The sequence below is a fragment of the Lissotriton vulgaris genome, unplaced genomic scaffold (assembly GCF_964263255.1).
Source record: "Lissotriton vulgaris unplaced genomic scaffold, aLisVul1.2 SCAFFOLD_1212, whole genome shotgun sequence".
NCBI classification, from domain to species: Eukaryota; Metazoa; Chordata; class Amphibia; order Caudata; family Salamandridae; genus Lissotriton; species Lissotriton vulgaris.
The window spans coordinates 489588-508090 of record NW_028241852.1 but is presented as its reverse complement, the minus strand read 5'-3'; the positions used below and the strand labels follow the sequence as shown (position 1 = coordinate 508090).

The 18503-nt window shown below is 45.0% G+C and overlaps 1 protein-coding gene across 1 annotated transcript in view; it reads left to right on the top strand.

The window, feature by feature from the left end:
• Nucleotides 1–18503, top strand: part of LOC147669872 (N-terminal EF-hand calcium-binding protein 2-like) — a 420936-nt gene that overhangs the window by 43297 nt on the left and 359136 nt on the right. Inside the window, exon 3 of the mRNA XM_086948186.1 lies at nt 11497–11633. Coding sequence (XP_086804312.1) covers nt 11497–11633 — 137 coding nt within the window. The remainder of the gene's footprint in view (nt 1–11496; nt 11634–18503) is intronic.

Genomic DNA, 18503 nt, shown 5'->3' with positions numbered 1-18503 from the left:
GGTTGGATGCCTCGGTGATGAGGGTTGAAGGATGAATTCTGGAGTTGGATGTCTAGGCGATGAGTGTTGCAGGGTGAGGAATGTGATTGGATGCCTATGAGATGAGGATTGCTGGGTGAGGGCTGTGGTTGGATGCCTAGGTGAGAAGGGTTGCAGGGTGAATGCTTGAGTGTGATGCCTAGGCGATGAGGGTTGCAGGGTGAGGCCAGTGGTTGGATGCCTAGGTGACGAGCGTTTCAAAAGGGGGTGGTGATGGAAGGAGCATCTGAATCAATCAAACACTCACACCCAGTCAAAAGATCTGGGTTTAATCCATCACCGTTCTTTAGCCCACTCTGCCACCCCAGTTCAGACATGGCTATATGTAAATCAGTCTGACCCTGTGCCTCATGGGAACAGTCCAGCCCGAACTGCCAAGCCATGTCTTCCCTGGACCGGAAACAAGCTTCCGAGGACCGGTTTCTGGCATTCCAGCCGTCTTCAGCCCGGCTTGCTTGAATCCAGTGGCAAAGTGAGCAAGGGACTCACGTCTGAGCATACCCTTCCACACTTATGGGGGCCAAAAGCGGTACAAAAGGGGGTGGTTGTTAGGAATCGAGCTAGTCCTATCTTTGTGACCATGCCTTAACATCACATGACCATGGATAGGTAGATAAAAACTAGTCCTACCTTTGGCTCATTGCTCGATATTGGCAGTGTTTGGTTTCCCTTCCTGGTTGTTGGTTGTTGCAGATTGCAGAGCTGAGCCTCCTCATCGGCTTCCCTATTCCTTTGTTGCTGTCCTGTTCCTCTCTCGGGCTCGTGAGAGGGTTAGTGTTCCTTCCTACGTCATTTTTGGTCCCTTTTCCTCCTTCTTTCCCCTTTAGTGTAGGTAGCGGTATCCTGGTATCCCTTCCCCTTTTGTCCTCTCCCTCCTGTTTGGCCCCTGTTATTCCGTTTATTTTATATCTTGAGTGTTCGGGGGCTCCCGTTCACTCCAGCGTTATAGTTCACCTAACGCTGAGTACACAGAAGCTTGCAGCGAGCGTCTGCGCGTCTTTGCTGGACTACGCTCCGCTTCGTTGTGTGCGGAAGTGACGTTTTGGGTCACTCCGCGGCAGCTTCGCTTTCACTAGCGCTGTTTGTTTAGCGCTACGGAGGGTTCCCTGCTCTTTGCCCCTTCGCGTTTCCTTTTTGTTGAAAACAGGGTTTTTTGGTATAGGCTGCAAGTCATAGCCTACCTTTTTCCCCACATTATTATTTTGGTACACGGACAAATCATTACTCAGCTCCATCCCTAAGTCTGCCTTATTTACTGGCGCAGATACCAGAGTACATTATATGTTCTGGTGCAGTATTCCACATCTTTACGAAGCAAAGCCTGCACAAGCCACAGGTGAGAAGGGTTGTATGGTGACTAAGGCATGGTCATTGGGGGTTTGATATATTAGTGTACAGTGCATATGAATGGTATTGTTTTCCCCTATTGTACATAGGTGCAGAAGCGTAAGGACAGAGGGAGCAGTGTCCAGTTACCTACAAGGGTGGAAGACTTGGTGTCTCCTCAACATTACCACCCTCTTTTCAGGTCCATAGGTGCACCCATAGAGTACATCCTGTGGGTGTCCAGTGGGCAGGGAAAGGGGATTGGTGCATGCTACGTTCCCGCAGTGCTTGGGAGGGCCAGGGATCCAACAGTGGTGATGGAAGGAGCATCTGAATCAATCAAACACTCACACCCAGTCAAAAGATCTGGGTTTAATCCATCACAGTTCTTTAGCCCACTCTGCCACCCCAGTTCAGACATGGCTATATGCAAATCAGTCTGACACTGTGCCTCATGGGAACAGTCCAGTCCGAACTGCCAAGCCATGTCTTCCCTGGACCGGAAACAAGCTTCCGAGGACCGGTTTCTGGCATTCCAGCCGTCTTCAGCCTGGCTTGCTTGAATCCAGTGGCAAAGTGAGCAAGGGACTCACGTCTGAGCATACCCTGCCACACTTATGGCGGCCAAAAGCGGTACAAAAGGGGGTGGTGATGGAAGAAGCATCTGAATCAATCAAACACTCACACCCAGTCAAAAGATCTGGGTTTAATCCATCACCATTCTTTAGCCCACTCTGCCACCCCAGTTCAGGCATGGCTATATGCAAATCAGTCTGACCCTGTGCCTCATGGGAACAGTCCAGCCCGAACGAGTGTAGCAGAATGTGGACTGTGGTTGGATGCCTATGTGATGAGGGTTGCAGGTTGAGGGCTGTGGTTGGATGCCTATGTGATGAGGGTTGCAGGTTGAGGGCTGTGGTTGGATGCCTAGATGAAGAGGGTTGCAGGGTTGCGGATGTGGTTGGATGCCTAGGTGATGAGGGTTGAAGGATGAAGGCTGGAGTTGGATGCCTAGGCTATGAGGGTTGCAGAGTGAAGCCTGTGGTTGGATGCCTACGTGACGAGCGAAGCAGAATGTGGACTGTGGTTGGATGCCTATGTGATGAGCGTTGCAGGGTGAGGCCTGTGGTTGGATGCATAGGTGATGAGGGTTGCTGGGTGAGGCCTGTGGTTTGAGATGAGCGTTGCAGGGTGAGGGCTGTGGTTGGATGCCTATGTGTTGAGCGTTGCAGGGTGCTGAAGTGCGGATGGCGAGAGATGAGCTCTTCTGTGGTTTTATCTGCTAGCGTAGCTGGGTGTAGGAGGAATCCGGAGGGGTGCGGTGAGAGGGTTGGGGATGAGCTCTTGGTGGGGTTATCTGCTAGCGTCGCTGGGTGCAGTATGAAACCTAAAGGGGACAGCGCACTTGCCGAGGGGAGCAGCATGAACATCGTCACCCCGACAGGACACAGTCTTTCTTCAATGTCACTTCAATGTAAATTATATCCAATGAAGGAAAAACACGAATAAACTCAACAGTTTAGTTGTCATTTGCAAAACAATTCACTGCATTTCGCAAATTGATTGGACAATGTTTCCGTTTCAGAGAACTATCGATTTTTATAAAAGCATGCGAAAGTGTATTTTTGAGCGGCAGGAGCAACGTCAGGGTGTTCCGTGGAAGGTTCTGCTGACTGCACACTTTTGTATTTTTGTGATTTACAGTAATTTAAGGTCTTGGGAATTGGGTATATTTCCATGTCCTTCCTTTTCTTCAGAGTCCCATGTGTGAAGCGGAGCCGGCCTTGTCAGCGGTAAGCACGTGCCAAGCTCTCCCGCCCTGTGTGGAGGGCTCATTAATCTGAGGCTTTCTGGTCCAGTGTGTTGAGGGACCGCAGTGCTGGCGCCCCACCCCCCCAGAAATGTACACTCCCTCCAGTGAGAGGACCGAAGAGCGGTAAACCTTCCCTCCCCTCAGTGAGGGACCGCAGAGCTGTACACTTCCCACTCCAGTGAGAGGAACGTAGAGCAGTACACACCCCTCCAGTGAGTGGACCGCCGAGCGGTACACCCCCCTCCAGTGAGAGGACCGCCGAGCGGTATACCTCCCCAGTCCTCAGCGAGGGACCGCAGAGCTGCACACCTCCCTCCCCAGTGACAGGATCGCTGAGTGGTACACCTCCCCTCACCCCAGTGAGAGGCTGCAGAGCCGTACACCTCCACCCCAGTGAGAGGACAGCTGAGTGGTACACCTCCCCTCACCCCAGTGAGGGCCCGCAGAGCTGTATGTACACCCCCCCCCCCCCCCCCCCCCCCCAGTGACAGTGAGAGGCTGCAGAGCTGTACACCTTCACCCCAGTGAGAGGACAGCTGAGCGGTATACCTCCCCACCCCTCAGTGAGGGACCGCAGAGTGGTACACCTCCCTCCCCAGTGAGAGGATCGCTGAGTGGTACACCTTCCCTCCCCCCAGTGAGAGGCTGCAGAGCCGTACACCTCCACCCCAGTGAGAGGACAGCTGAGTGGTATACCTCCCCACCCTCAGTGAGGGCCCGCAGAGCGGTACACCTCCTTCCCCAGTGAGAGGTTCGCTGAGTGGTAGACCTCCCCTCACCTCAGTGAGGGCCAGCGGGGCTTTACGCCCCCCCATTGAGGGACTGCAGAGCTGTACACTGCTCCCTCAGTGAGGAACCACAGAGCTGTACACCTCCATCCTGTGAGGGATCACAGAGCTGAACACCTCCCTCACCGGGGAGGGACCGCATAGCTGCATCCACCTCTTGCACCCTTCACTGTTAGCATTTGAGATCAATGTTGTGTAGTCTTACGTAGTCTTACAGTTCTTAATTTGAGCCGGTCAGATAATTGTCAACACTGGCACTTATGACAGTCTGACAAATGGTGGGACTGTTTGTGTAATTTGGAGATGAGCAGACAACAGTTGTTTATTAATACAATATACATTAAAAGAACTAATACCTGCACGCAAGCCATTCTTCCAGCTTTTCTGGTTTGAAATAGTCTGAATTAGCACACTGGTAGGGTGTGAGGGTTACTAGTTGTGTAGGTACTGTCGTTGGCAGCCCTGGCACGGGCAATAGGTGGTGGAGCTGCATTGGCCTCCTGACGGGAGCCCTGGCACTTATATTTTTTTACAAAGTAAGCACTGGAGCCACCACCACTGTTTCCTTGCCTTTGTCACATACAGTATATAAAAAAAACAGGAATGGGTTGCGCGTCAGAATATCGCGCAACATAAATATTGCGTCCTAAATATAGTTTACAAAATATTCTCATCTCAAATGGTCTAGAATTTCTATTAACGGCTTCAATGAGGCTATAGTTCTGCGAACTATGTTTAGGACCCAATATTTATGCCAGATGAAATTCCTTCATCTATATTCTGGTGCCTACAGCCTTTAGGGAAATGCCACATTTGAAAATTTAATAATTTTTTTACATTTTGGTGTGAAATAAGTTAATAAAGCAACTCCCAGACGTCAGGCTCCCACAAAAATTAAAGAAGTGTCAAAAATGGATTGTCTTGTTTGGAACTTCCCTCTTGCTCGCCTATGCTGGTTTCTTGCAGGCTGATGGGAAGCGAGGCATGCTGCTATGCTTCCGCCTTTAGCGCTCTTACTAGAGCACCTTCTATATCTCACCAAGAAGTACAATTTAAACGAACAGTAAGAGAAGACTTTGGTGTGTGTGCCATGCAGCCTATCAATGGATTTGCATTGCTGCATAGACCTGTGTTGTCATTACTTTGTGTGTTATGATCAGGGCCACTGGAAATATGTGGCACGGCAGAGCCAGATAATGCGGCACGGTTGAGCAAATTATGCGGCAAGAAAAGCCAAATTATGCAGCATCATGCAACACATTTTGTGATAGTATTGCTTCCTTATGTTGTCATTTTTTAAACTTGTTATCACTGTCTGGGAATTAGTTGCACCTCATTAGAACTAGTTTAACAACCAAATATAACAATAAGCTACAGAAAGGTGACCAGTCAACCTTTGCAGAGAGCCTTCCAATCAGGCGGGCAACTAGAGCCAAATTTCGGTGGGGGGGGGGGGTGGCTGAAAAATATTTCGGAGGGGGGCTAATTCTTCCAACCACAGACAGAGTGGCTGTAAGAATGGGTGAACACACAACAAAAGCCTCATTTACAATTAATGGTCTTTTAAAGACCTGTTAGGTACTCGGGTGCGGCTCGCCAGCCCGGGAAGACGTGTGGGGGGGGGGGGGGGGGGGGAAGCCCTGTGAGCCCAATGGGTGTTGCGCGCCTGCTTCCAATGTGCAGCGACATGAGTCACTGTGTTCTTCATAACTTTTGAACCGCCTAAACTAGAAACAAATTTTTGTTGTTAAAATCTGCAGATTATACAGCAGATGATGGATTATGTGGCAAATCTTTAAATATTCATAAATAATTCCAGTGGCCCTGGCTATGATGTACCTATGTCATGCAATGTAAAGAGGAATCATGAAGCGCGCTGACACCAACATAGGTGTCCTTGCGCTGGGACAGAAACACCAGAAAGCAAGGGACTAAAGCAGTGAATTATTAATGAATTGAGCAAGCAGCAGACACGATTAATGAGAAGAAAGGTGCGTTTTAAGTGCTTTCCTGAAGGCAACAGCTTATTAATAACATACAGGGCTGAACGAGGACAACAAACCCTGGGAACCAAATGTAAATGGGCTTCTGATGCCCTCAGTGCATACATAGGTTTATAATGAAGAAACGTTTGCTGTTAGTACCAAGGGCCAAACAGGGGTAAGTTTGGAATACAATACAGAGGATCTTTAACCCTTTAATTGCTGCCGACGGCCAACGGTCGTCACGAGCGCTACCTCCCCAGTGCTGCGCACGACCGTTGGTCGTCGGGTCAGCATTCGTTCTCCGAACGTTCAGCACTGGGCGCTGAACGTTCGACGCTGGAAACGGGTTAAAGTAACCATCTTGCTACAGGCAGCCAAGGCAGGCTATTTAAGGTGAGGAATGCAGAAGAACGCTGAGGGAGCTCACGTGCAAACCTGGCAGCTGCAATCTGAATCGTTGCAACAGTTGTATCAAGCAAGCTTGGGCGCCCAAGTACAGGGAATTAAGTATAGTCGCCTGAACCACCAATGGATGCACGTTTTCTAATTTGTACAGTTGAAGAAACACCTGAACTGGGATGGAGCTTAGTCAGTGACATTTGGGGAGTGTGAATCGCAAATTTCCTGACTTAAAAACAGTATGCTGAATAGTAGCAGCTCACATGACTCACGGGTGGTGGATGTCAGGTTTGCGCGGGTGTTCGCGAGGGGGGTGGGTCCGAATTTAACAACAACAAAAGAAAGTACCTTACCGGGTCCCGCGCCTCCTCCCCTCCTGGCCGGGTCCCGCTGCTGGAATAAGATCAAGCCAAGGCAGCCTCTCTCCACTCCCCTAAGCCAATCACAATGCTGCAATGGCAGCGTTGTGATTCGTGCGGACATCGCCCAGTCGGGCGCCAGTAGGGAGGCCATTTTCTCTATGTAGGCTGCATGTAGCCTATATAGAGAAAATGTACAGTGTGCATGACTGGTTGTGTCGGCCCTGCGAGAAAGCAGTGTGGCGACGTTCCTCCGCCCTAAGGGAGGAGCCGCCCCTGATGCTGATGTGTAAGGGATGAGATGACCAAGGCTTGGGATACCCTGTTCTCATGAGGAACAGGTTCAATACTGATTTGTATTACGTAAGCCTCTGTCTAAGTTCATGATTTTACAAAAATAAAAAAGTTAAAAGCTGTTTTGTCAAATAGGGACAAAGAGAAAAACTAGCAAGGCATAGGAGACCTGACCCTGGGCCCCCAGGCCCAATTCTCGAGCCAAGAAGGCATTTATTTGGGTCGTGCCACACCCCAATAACCCCTCCTACAGCTACACCCCTGCATCTGAATTAAATTAAGATCCAAGATTTCAGGCTGACGAAACTGATGCCGGACCATTTCTCAGTTGCAGTGGCCAGAAACCCTCAGGCAGTGTTTTCTCTGCCTACACGCTTGTGAGGTTTTGGATGCAAATGTGTATATAACCGTAATGTCTCCGTAACAGCCATTCCCTCTGGAATAATCAGCCAGAAATAATCCAACAGGCCCATTCACTAGAGAAGTCCCGAACAAAACTTGAGACACAGCTTTTCTGACCCCATTGATCCATCTAAATATACCCCTTGGAGTTGGTCACGGTATCGGATGGCCCAGATCAAGATACCAAAAGTCACAATCTGACCTGGTCACATGTATGACTTGGCGACCCTGACTGAACACGGTCAGTTTAACCAAAAGTAAACATGTAGCATCATTTAAATGTAACCTCTTCAGCTATATATGCCAATTCCATGCTTTATTGCCTAGAAGCAATTGAATTTTAAAGTCTGTGTGATACAAGTAAAATAGGCATAATCATTTGAATCTCCATTTTCCAACTGAAAATGATATCTTCTGAGGCCATATTGGCAACCAGATCTATTTGGAAAGGCAGTGTGGAATGCACTTTTTAGTAGATGGATCACTTTGTAGGCAATGCAGCAATTTTGAAAATGATCCTTGCCTCAATTAGAACCCAATGGTGCTTTCCAGGAAAAGGAAGATGTTGTCACACTTTCCAGTGCAAGAGATGAGGCTTTCGGTTGAGTGGAGGACAGCCCTGGGAGCAGTGAGGTATGACTAAAGTACTCCCGCCAGAATGGCGTAATTCTATCTTAACGGTTCGAGTGGAAAAGGAAAAGAGAGCAGTCGTGTACCAATGTTCCACATTTCCAGTCTGCCTGACTGAAGCATGGCTGTGAACATACCAGGAAGCCGGTGTCTGCATGAAAACTGTAAAGGTACCTAGGGGAATAAAGTTTGTAAACACTTTTGCATCTAAGCTGACGGCAGTCCATCCATGAAAGAACTAGCCCTTCTGTCACTCTGGCTTTTTCACACCGAGCTGCAGACTCTGGGCTGCTTTCAGAGGAGGATGGCTAACATGACACATCCCCACCCTCACTGCACATTGTAGTAACAACCTACTTCTATGGTGGGGATGGCTGAACATTTCAAGCAAAGGCGATTTTAGATGGGAAACAACCATTACAACGGAGACATTACAAACGCACTACCTCTACAATGCAGCTGTTACAATGCAACTGCCTTTACATCGCTTGGCATTACAACACATGCCATTACAATGCATACCATTACAACACATGCCATTACAACGCATTAACAGGTAAGTAATGGGGATTTTTTAGTTTTAGGGTGGGTATGGGTTTTGGGGTACATGGGGATGGTATTTTTACCCATACACTATCCAAAACTTGCCTTACTGTTGCACTCACTGGAGTGGGAATAGTAATGTTTACCCCTACACTATCCAACACTTACCCCACTGTGGCCCCAAAAGTATTATGTGTTGTAATGGTATGCGTTGTAATGGTAGTTTCTAAAAATGTGTTGTAATGGCATGCATTGTAAAATCATGCGTTGTAATGGTAGTTGCACTGTAAAAACTGCATTCTAAAGGCATGCGCTGTAATTGTTTGCGTTGTAATGTCATATATTCATTTTAGACCAGAGTCTAGCAGTGAATCCATCACAATCCATTTCTGCCTTACTTCAGATAAGGGTATAATACGGTATCAATGTTCATATAGCACTGACTGCCCTTGTTGAGGCACAGAAATGTTTTCCAGACACACCGTACACTCAGTTGATGCTCACAGCATTGTATACTTTGATATCCACAATGATTTACGGTTGTTCTGGCTTCATATCCTATAGTTATCATGCTGTTAGTATATAAACTAGTTATCATGCACTCTGTTGTGAAATGTGTTACATATGGTAGATCAAAACTGTCAGGCAAATTGAATTATATGGGATACTGACCTCAGTAAAGATTTGGCCATGTATAAGGAATTACAGTTTCTTGCTGCTCATTGCATAGTTGTAATTCCATTTGCATACAATGCACCAGACAGTTAGTTATACATTGATGTTACAGAACATAAGGCAAATGGGCATTTTTATATACTAATGACATTGTGGTGCTTACTGTTAAAGTGGTCCTCTCTTGCTAGATTGGGCAGATTACAATGTACCTCAATTTAACCCCTTGCATGCTGCCGCGATTCCGCGCCTGTGCGGCAAAATCGCGAGTGGGCGGGTTTATGACGGCCCCCAGCCGTCATCAGCACACGAGCGACGTAGTGCATGACAGATGTGGGCCGTCATCAGCATGCAAGGGGTTAAGATGAGGAATCTCACACTTACACAAAAACAGATTAAAATCCCTCACCTACTCTCTGGATAGCCTCGAAACTTACCTTGCTAAAGATGGTATCCAAACCTTGCAGACACACATTCCCACCCCCATTGTGAACAGATTCACTGAGAAATCCTCAGAACACATGGATCATCTACCCCTTCTCAAAGCCAAGCTCATTGAATTACAAATGACCGCTGCCTCGGTCTCTTGAGGTCTACGTCACAGTAAAGTCTGACAGCTGGAGAAAAGATTGCTGCACCTTGAAACCACAGACGACCTCAACTGACTTAAATTCCAAATAGAAGCTCACAAATTATCAACATTCAAACCAAATCTGAATACTTTGTCAGGGAAATGAATGCTTCAGCAAGCAACTCTATACCCCTCTCTTTGGTCATAGGCATTGCACAAATTCTGTACCTGTCTCTTATCTCTTATCAATTTTCAATTATTATTTTCACTGGCAAAAGAAATAAGATTTCACATCTATCACTAGGCAAATTCAGAGTTTATGATTTCCATGAATCGAAATAAAAAGGTGTCACTCTAATGGTTAGTAGAAAAGACACTTTTTAAATGAAGATAGCTATGGAGCTCAATTTTTTGCAGTTTTTTGTTGTTTTCCCAATTTGGTTCACATATAAGACACAGAAACTTAATTGAGTTTCATGAAAATGTGTATTGCCTAGCTTGAGGTAGGTTTGCACCACGTCACCGCTTTTCATACACACAAAAGTGAAACATGGTGTGTTGTGTTTCTTTGCAAAGAACTTTTCATCTTGAACTAATGGTGACCGCTTCCTCATATGTAACACATGAAATAAATAAGATTATATTTAAATCAAGATCTAACACTAATGTCTGGTGCATATAATGCAAATTGGAGGTTATTTTTTAATGGTAATGCCTACTTGGTTTAAGAAATATCTATTGTGATGTTGTTTATCATGAGGGACGCTTAAGCCCTATTTTCTCAAAAAGATCTTTGAACCTTTCAAGAGAAAGTTCAGACTTTCTATTTTAGCCGGATGGAATGGTCTTCCCTATCACTTCAAAGCTAGAATGAACCCATCAAGGACTACTAATAGTGAGATGCGCCAGGTCACAGAAAGGGTTAGGCTAAGGGCACATTTTAATAGGATTAAGCTACACCCATAATGACAGCCCAAGCTTACCCCATCAAGCAATTTCTTTCTTGGCAATGCACAAAGCTAAATTTCTGTTACTTCGAACTTGGTTATCTACCTTATTTTCAAAACAGAGTCTCAGATACTAAAGGAGGTATTTGATACGAAAACAACAAAGCTTCAAAACCACATCAAATGACAACTGGACGGCTTTCAACATATATTCTTATTTTTCATACAAAATCCATGACTAATCTAGTTACTTCATTTCAAAATACATTGTTTCTAATCCAAATCAAGGGCAATTAAAAAATTTCAATCTTTTAGACAAAAAGTCTCCCGCTTTTAGTATTTTCAATTGTAAAATCGTGTGAACTATAGTAAGAATGCTTTTTTTAATTGTTCTGGTTGTTTGACAATATTATTTAACTCATTACAAACAGTCATTGGGTTAACGCCGCTCATATAGAAATTTGTGCATAGCTGGTAAGGGACAGATTGAACAACAATCTGTCAACAGAAATTATGATTGTTGCAAAGTGTAAAAGTAAAACCTGCTCTTAAAGAATTTGTATTGCTTTTTAACTATTTTAACATTGGTTTATCCCTCCTTGAAATACAGCATGATATAGATTCAAAACCCACTATTACAATATGTCAAAACTTCTTTGATATCTTACAATGTCCCAAAAAAATTCTGTTTATTTGACATCTCAACGGAAACTTTCCTTCCTGATCAGGTGTATGAAAGAGGTACCAACGTGGACCAGTTTGTAACCCGATTCTTGTTGAAGGAGACAGCCAACCAGATTCAATCACTTCTGAGCTCTGTTGAGAGTGCGGTAGATGCCATTGATGAACAAACCAATCAGATCAGGTATGTGATTTCTTCATGACCCTTGTTTGTTCACGTAGGGAAAAAAAAGACTTAGCAATTTGACAATGTCTTCTCGGATTTGCAGACACTAGGAGATAAACACATGTGTACAATATTATTTATTTATTCTGTTACAATTAACATGTGAATGCCACTCACATGTCAATCACCTGTCAGTGGAGAACCAATAGCCGAATGGCCATTCTTAACCACAGCTTAAACCTTTGCTGAAGAATTTGGAAACAGGGATAATAGGTAATTGAGAGAAGCTCTAGAGCATAAGACAAACCAAGACATTTTAAGGCATGGGCAAAGTGGGCAAATGCCATGTGCCCCATCTTCCAAGGGCCCCAGTGGGAAAGTGAACTTCCTCTCTGTCTCACTTCTGTATATATCTGTATGTAAACCTTTCTCCTCTCTGCCTACCTCTACTCTTTCCCTTTTTGCCCATGATCATCTTAAGCATTTTTGAGTTCCTAGGCAAGGCATATTTCTTATTGTTTTTATAAACATTATGTATTAGTTTTAACTTATTGGCAATAGGAATAGTAGCATTTTCATCCTTACGCAGGCTAGGCAAATTTCACCTGTTTTTGAGTGACCCCATTTTGCTTGACGTCACGAGGACAAGAATTAGCAGAAAATGGGTAATAAAATCCAAAGTTGTTCCTAACAGGGGAGCTCAAAATCTGCCTTCCCAAGTGCCCTAAACATTCTTAACCCCTTGCCTGCTGATGACGGAACCGCTCCGTCATCAGCTGAGGTGGCGCTGTGCTGATGACGGAGCGGTTCCATCATGGCCCGCTCGGCGCTCCTGCGCGGCGCGAATTTCGCGCCTGCGCTGAGCGTTCCATTGAGCGGGGCGGGCCATGACGGAACCGCTCCGTCATAAGCACAGCGCAACCGACGCTGGTGACGGAGCGGTTCCGTCACCAGCATGCGGCCGCCGTGCGGCGGCCCCGCCCCCTTAGCACTGCGGCGGAATAGCCGCCGCAGTGAAGGGGTTAAGATAAGTCTGAAGGCAGTGGTTTTGCTAACCTGAGATATGCAGTACAGACAACAACTGGTCCTCGACATAATTTTGCCAATGAGAATAATCATAGTCTTCAATCAAGTTAATTGACTCCAAATCCAGACTCAATCTGTAGTCTTAATGGTATAGAGGATAATAGCCCACAACCTCAAAGAAATATCATTACATTACGTGTCAAATAACCAATGAAACCAAGGAAAGTCCAATTGTCGGTTAATTTAATATACCATACAGTAATGTTTGAAAATCAATGTATCTATGTACATGTATTTACACAAATCATAAAGCAAAAATACATTTTTAAAAAAGAGAACGTGCACAGAGAAAGATAAAGTAAGTGCTCAAGTGAATGATCAAGAAGATCAGAAGAAAGTGTGGTTGATTTATGTACAAAAGAATAATGAGCCTGTCCTAGGTACTGCTTGTAAAAAATACTTCTTTTTTACTCGCTAATTACTATGTACAATTCCTTAGTCAACCACACTTTCTTCTGATCTTCTTGATCATTCACTTGAGCACTTACTTTATCTTTCTCTGTGCACGTTCTCTTTTTTAAAAATGTATTTTTGCTTTATGATTTGTGTAAATACATGTACATAGATACATTGATTTTCAAACATTACTGTATGGTATATTAAATTAACCGTCCCAATTGGACTTTCCTTGGTTTCATTGGTTATTTGACACGTAATGTAATGATATTTCTTTGAGGTTGTGGGCTATTATCCTCTATACCATTAAGACTACAGATTGAGTCTGGATTTGGAGTCAATTAACTTGATTGAAGACTATGATTATTCTTATTGGCAAAATTATGTCGAGGACCAGTTGTTGTCTGTACTGCTGAATACCCAGGTCCTTGGACTTCATTGGGTCAACCCCTGTTCTATAACAGCAACCTGAGATATGCAGCAAATAATGTATTCAGGAAGGTAGAAATCTTCATTGATGAGCTACTGAATTCTCCTTCGATGTTTAACGTGAGAAAAGCCTCATCTTGCCCCGAGAGCAAGTAGAAGTGATCGCCTAATTGCTGTTCAGCACCAGGACATTCCCAAGTTCTCCAACGAATGCAAAACATGTCATTCCTGCCCTTTGAATCAATGAACAATTCCTGGTTCAATTTCCAGGTAGTCACCAGACATATTGCTGGTGTATTTGTGAAAAAATGAAACTAAACAGAGCAGGGACAGTACTGTTGTTAACCCCTTCGGCGCTTATGACGGAACCGTTCCGTCACGCGCCTCGGTGAGCTGTGCTAGTGACGGAACGGTTCCGTCACGGCCCGCTCGACGCGCCTGTGCGGTGCTGATTTCGCGCCTGTGCGGCGCGTTCTATTGAGCGGGCGCGTTCGTGACGGAACCGTTCCGTCACTAGCACAGCTCACCCGAGGCGCGTGACGGAGCGGTTCCGTCACAAGCACAGGTGAGCCGTGCGACCCGCCCACTCCCTAGCACTGCCGCGGAATTGCCGCCGCAGTGAAGGGGTTAAACCTATATCAGTGTCAATAGGAAAAGCAATGCCAAACATGTGTCAGTTGATGGCCCCGCTGCGATGTGTGTTGATGTGTTCATTGTGATTCTGATGCTCTGAAGCTCTTTGGTGAATTGTTCTTTGAACAATGGTTATCCATGGGTATGTAGAACTGCATTTGATTTGAGTAAACCTGATGTAGCCTGTTTGTATTTTTCAATTTTAGTTGGAAGAACTTTAGTGATGTCCTCTTAAATTTACATTTAAGAATATGATTTCTGGTCTTCGTAACTTCATGGACGTCTGTCTCCTTCCTCATTTATGGTGTTTCTCTATCTCATCTCTCCTAATACACTTGTACTTTTTTTTCTGTAACTCCTGTTGTAATCTGGCACTTACTTTATTAAATCAATAAAAGTTACACAGGTAAATAACAGAGAAGGAAAACAAGCTACACATCAAATTCTGATCAAGCCAGATAGGTAGGTATTCATTGGTGTTATTTATGTTTCATGGAAAACCCAGGCAAGAAGTTCAGGACATTGCTGTCATTGTGTGTAGAGTTGGCAGGCAGTACTAGAGAGTCATCGAAATGTCCCAGAATGACAACATATTTTCTCAAAACAATTTTATATAATCATCACCTATCAACCTATGAAACAGTTTAAGACTTACAGTTATGATTAGTTAGAAAATTACATGAAATACTATTTAACCATCTCTAAAAGTGTTAAAATATCCAAAGCATAGGGGACTTTGAGAATTATTTCTATCTACCACCATCCCCTCTCCCCTTTGACACCTGCAGGTCTTGAGTGATAAAAACAATACTGATGGCCTATTACAGAGTGCCTCAGTACCCTTCAATTTTCTTTCCCTCAAAACACAACACTTTTGTCAGCATGACACTTGTCTACGTTCCCCAGAGGCAAAGTAAATGCCCGTTTGCCAATGCCTCCCACCTTCACTCCCTCCAAACCCCACGTGGTCAATTCAGCCCCTCCAACACCCCAACAACTCTTCCACTTGGGCCCGCCCTGTAGTTTGAAGTTGTAGATCCTTTGTGGTACAACCTTGTAATAGAGCGTGGACGCTACGGCTCCCACAAAGTTAAACATACCGTCTATAGCTCTTGCTATCCAAAAATGTGGCCAATCAAAAAGCATGTCTGAGAGAAAAATCTAATTTTCTTTGACCTCGTTCCACATGAGAGGGATTTAGGTACGTTCCTTGAAGCAGATGTTCAAATAACACGATCTCTGAATTCCCGCACATAGCTGTGGGCCAATAATGAGCAGCACTATGGCTTGTGACTTTCATGTCCCCAATGCTCTTTCTTACAATCAGCAAAAACTGCATACCAATCAATCTGCTGCGGTATTTTTTAGGTCTCGTCTACGCAGCACGCATGCGTTGCATAGGAGACATTTAGTCGTCGTGCAGCTCTTTTTCAAAGCACATACTCTTGCTTGTGGCGGCATACGCCTTCCGAGAGTGCCTAGCGGCGCACCACAAGCACGAGTATCTGCTTTGAAAAACAGCAGACTGCTCTCCTCAGTGTGCGCGCACCACTCGCGGGTTCACCTCCTGCTCCTCCTCTCAGTCTTTTCAATAGGAGGCTGTTGATGTTGTCCTTTGGTGTGTTGATAGCCAAGATGTTTAAACTGTTTAACGCAGTTTTAGTGTACGCGCAATCATACCCTTCATGCTTGTAGTACACAGCTCCTCAAGCAGAGCTGTGATTTCTGCAGACCAGCTTAGCCCTGCCACGGCACTACTTTAGTCAGGTGATCTCACATATGCCTGTTGAGTTCTATCATCCAGTCACTTTGTAGACAATTGCCACCATTGATTCTACTGAGCATTTATGGTTTGCATTGCAGGTTACAGCATTGTGCAGAAAGGGAGCCATATGATGCTTCTGGAGTTTTTGATTCCCAGTGTACACCATAACTTTACAAACACTATGAATAAAGTGTGGTGAAAACTAGAGAAACACTTCAGTGAAAGTCTTTCTTGTAAACGGCACTTAAAATGAACTCGGAGGTAACGGCAGCACATCAAAGCAGAGTGAAGTGGGACACTCTTAGGGGCATCTTTGCACCCCACCAACCTTGTTCAGAAGCAGCTGTCTAAGGCTAAATCTAAAATTGCGCACACAATACTTACATTGGTGAATTTGCTGTAATCTCGCTTTGTTGGTGACTTTTCTAGTGGAATGTTCTGACTATGCCGCAGAATTATTTATTGTACATCATTTCCGGCTAGTATTGACTCGTATTGATGGCCGTCAAACGTGTTTCCTTTGATTCCACCTGGTCGCTTTATAACATATTGGTCGCTCCCTTTGCTATCTGTTCCTCTTTCACTTGCATGCACACTATAACCTCTCTCCTTTTCCTTGCTCTGTTGGTGTTTCCTTCTTGTCCTCTAGCTATATTATCAATTTCTTATCTAAATATGACTTGCCTGCATCTTGTGCAGCCTTTCTAATACTCTTCTCCTGCCCCAGCCTTTAATTGAAGATAATCCTTAACCACTAAAACACTCCCATAAAGCTGAGCCTCTCATGTTTGGCCTAAGACCCGCTCGTTACAGGGTCTAAATCAATGTAGAAGTTACCAGTGCTACAGCGGGTTCATGCTAGGGGTCAGGTTGTACGGGCACTGCACAAGGGGAGGCTCTGCAGCCGCTGCATTGGCAAGAGACGTAGAGATCCGACGCTCTCCGTGTTTTGTGGCCGGGGAGAGGCCAAGAGGGGCCAGGCTGTGACGAACTTTTAAATCTCATCCACGGACTCATGGACTTTGCCAATGATTGCGTAAATTGGTAGTTTACGATGAAAAATCCCTGGGGGCCGTGTTTCTGATGTCTGAAATGAAGCCAAAAAACAAACATATCCTTCCCAATTACTAAATCTAAATTCAGCATTGTTTCAGATTATGTGATCCTGGGCAGAGCGCTTCATAGTCATGTGCATCTGTGCTTTCAGTCACCAAAACCTGGGAGCATTTGACCCAGGTTACACAAAGTATATCCGACTAGATGACTCAGTGAGCTGAAAGCTCTCTGCCGAAACGTGGTGATCTGCAAATCATAAGTATGCATGCAGACTTTCATCCTTCCAAGGTAGGCAAAATGTGTACCATTATGTGGGGTAACAGAAGCAACTTTTATTTATAATACTTCGAAGGTTCTGAAGGTTGGAGGTGAAGTCCCTTAAATAGCAAATAAAAACAGTATTAAGCACTATTCATAAATGTAGCATTTATATAAAGATTAGACATATAGATTGCTGGTGGTCCTTGAGCTAGTTAGTTGAGAACTATAGCAATAAGTTCTGTGCCAGTGTGCTGCACGCAGTTTACATTTATTGAGGTGTTAATTGTAAGTATATGGAAAATCGGTTGTCAAGTCAACATCAGCGGTTTATTCCGATAAGTGAGTTTCCATCATAGGCACATTACCCTTCTGAAGAGACACATTGAGTTGAGGATATCAGCCCTGGGTCTAAGTAAGGTTCATATTTGTGACTCTCTAACTCCAGCCTGTCTGCCAGGAATGCTACAAACTGTTTCTAGTTTGTACTTAGAAGCAGCAGTTGTGCTGTATGAGGTGCGAAAAAACAAGCATTGGCAATGCCAATAGGTCTATCATTCACCTTCGCAAGCATGCAATGTGTTAGTGATTTATCTTTACTTTTGAAGACAATCACTAACCTATTTCTGACTAGACCTACAGCTTAAATGATGCACCATTTTGACAGCTCTCGTCTCCATGGTCTCTAGCCTGTGTGCTTCCTTTGTAGGAGTTGTTTACAGCAATGGTCCCCATGCCTATATTTAGGCGTCAATAATGATGCTTAGCACCCGTTGCCCTCTACCTTCTCCCTGTGCATCAAACATCCCTTGTGATCTCCACATACATTTGTCACATTATCTATTCCCTTAAATGCTTTAACAAACTCTCATACAGAGAAACAACAAGCATTGGCATAGCCAATAAGTCTCGCCTTTGGGACCTTATAAGTGTTTAGCCACGCAACAGGTAATGTTGTTGCAGTAAGGATATTGTGCTGCACAGAGGCTTAACTAGAGCCACTTTTCGGGAGGGGGCTAAGAAAAAATTTCTGGAGGGAGGGGGGCTGAAACATTAAGCAGTAGGTAGAGTGGCGCTGCAGGGGCTCTTAGAAGGGGTGAAACATCAACAAAGCCTCTTTAACATGCACACGGTCTTTTAAAGACCTGTGAAGTGCTCGGGTGCGGCTGTGTATGTGCCCGGGAGCTGTCGGGGCCCGGGCTGCCACACACGACGGGGGATGTGGGGGGCTGAAGCTCTTTGATTCTAATGGGTTTTGCGCTCCT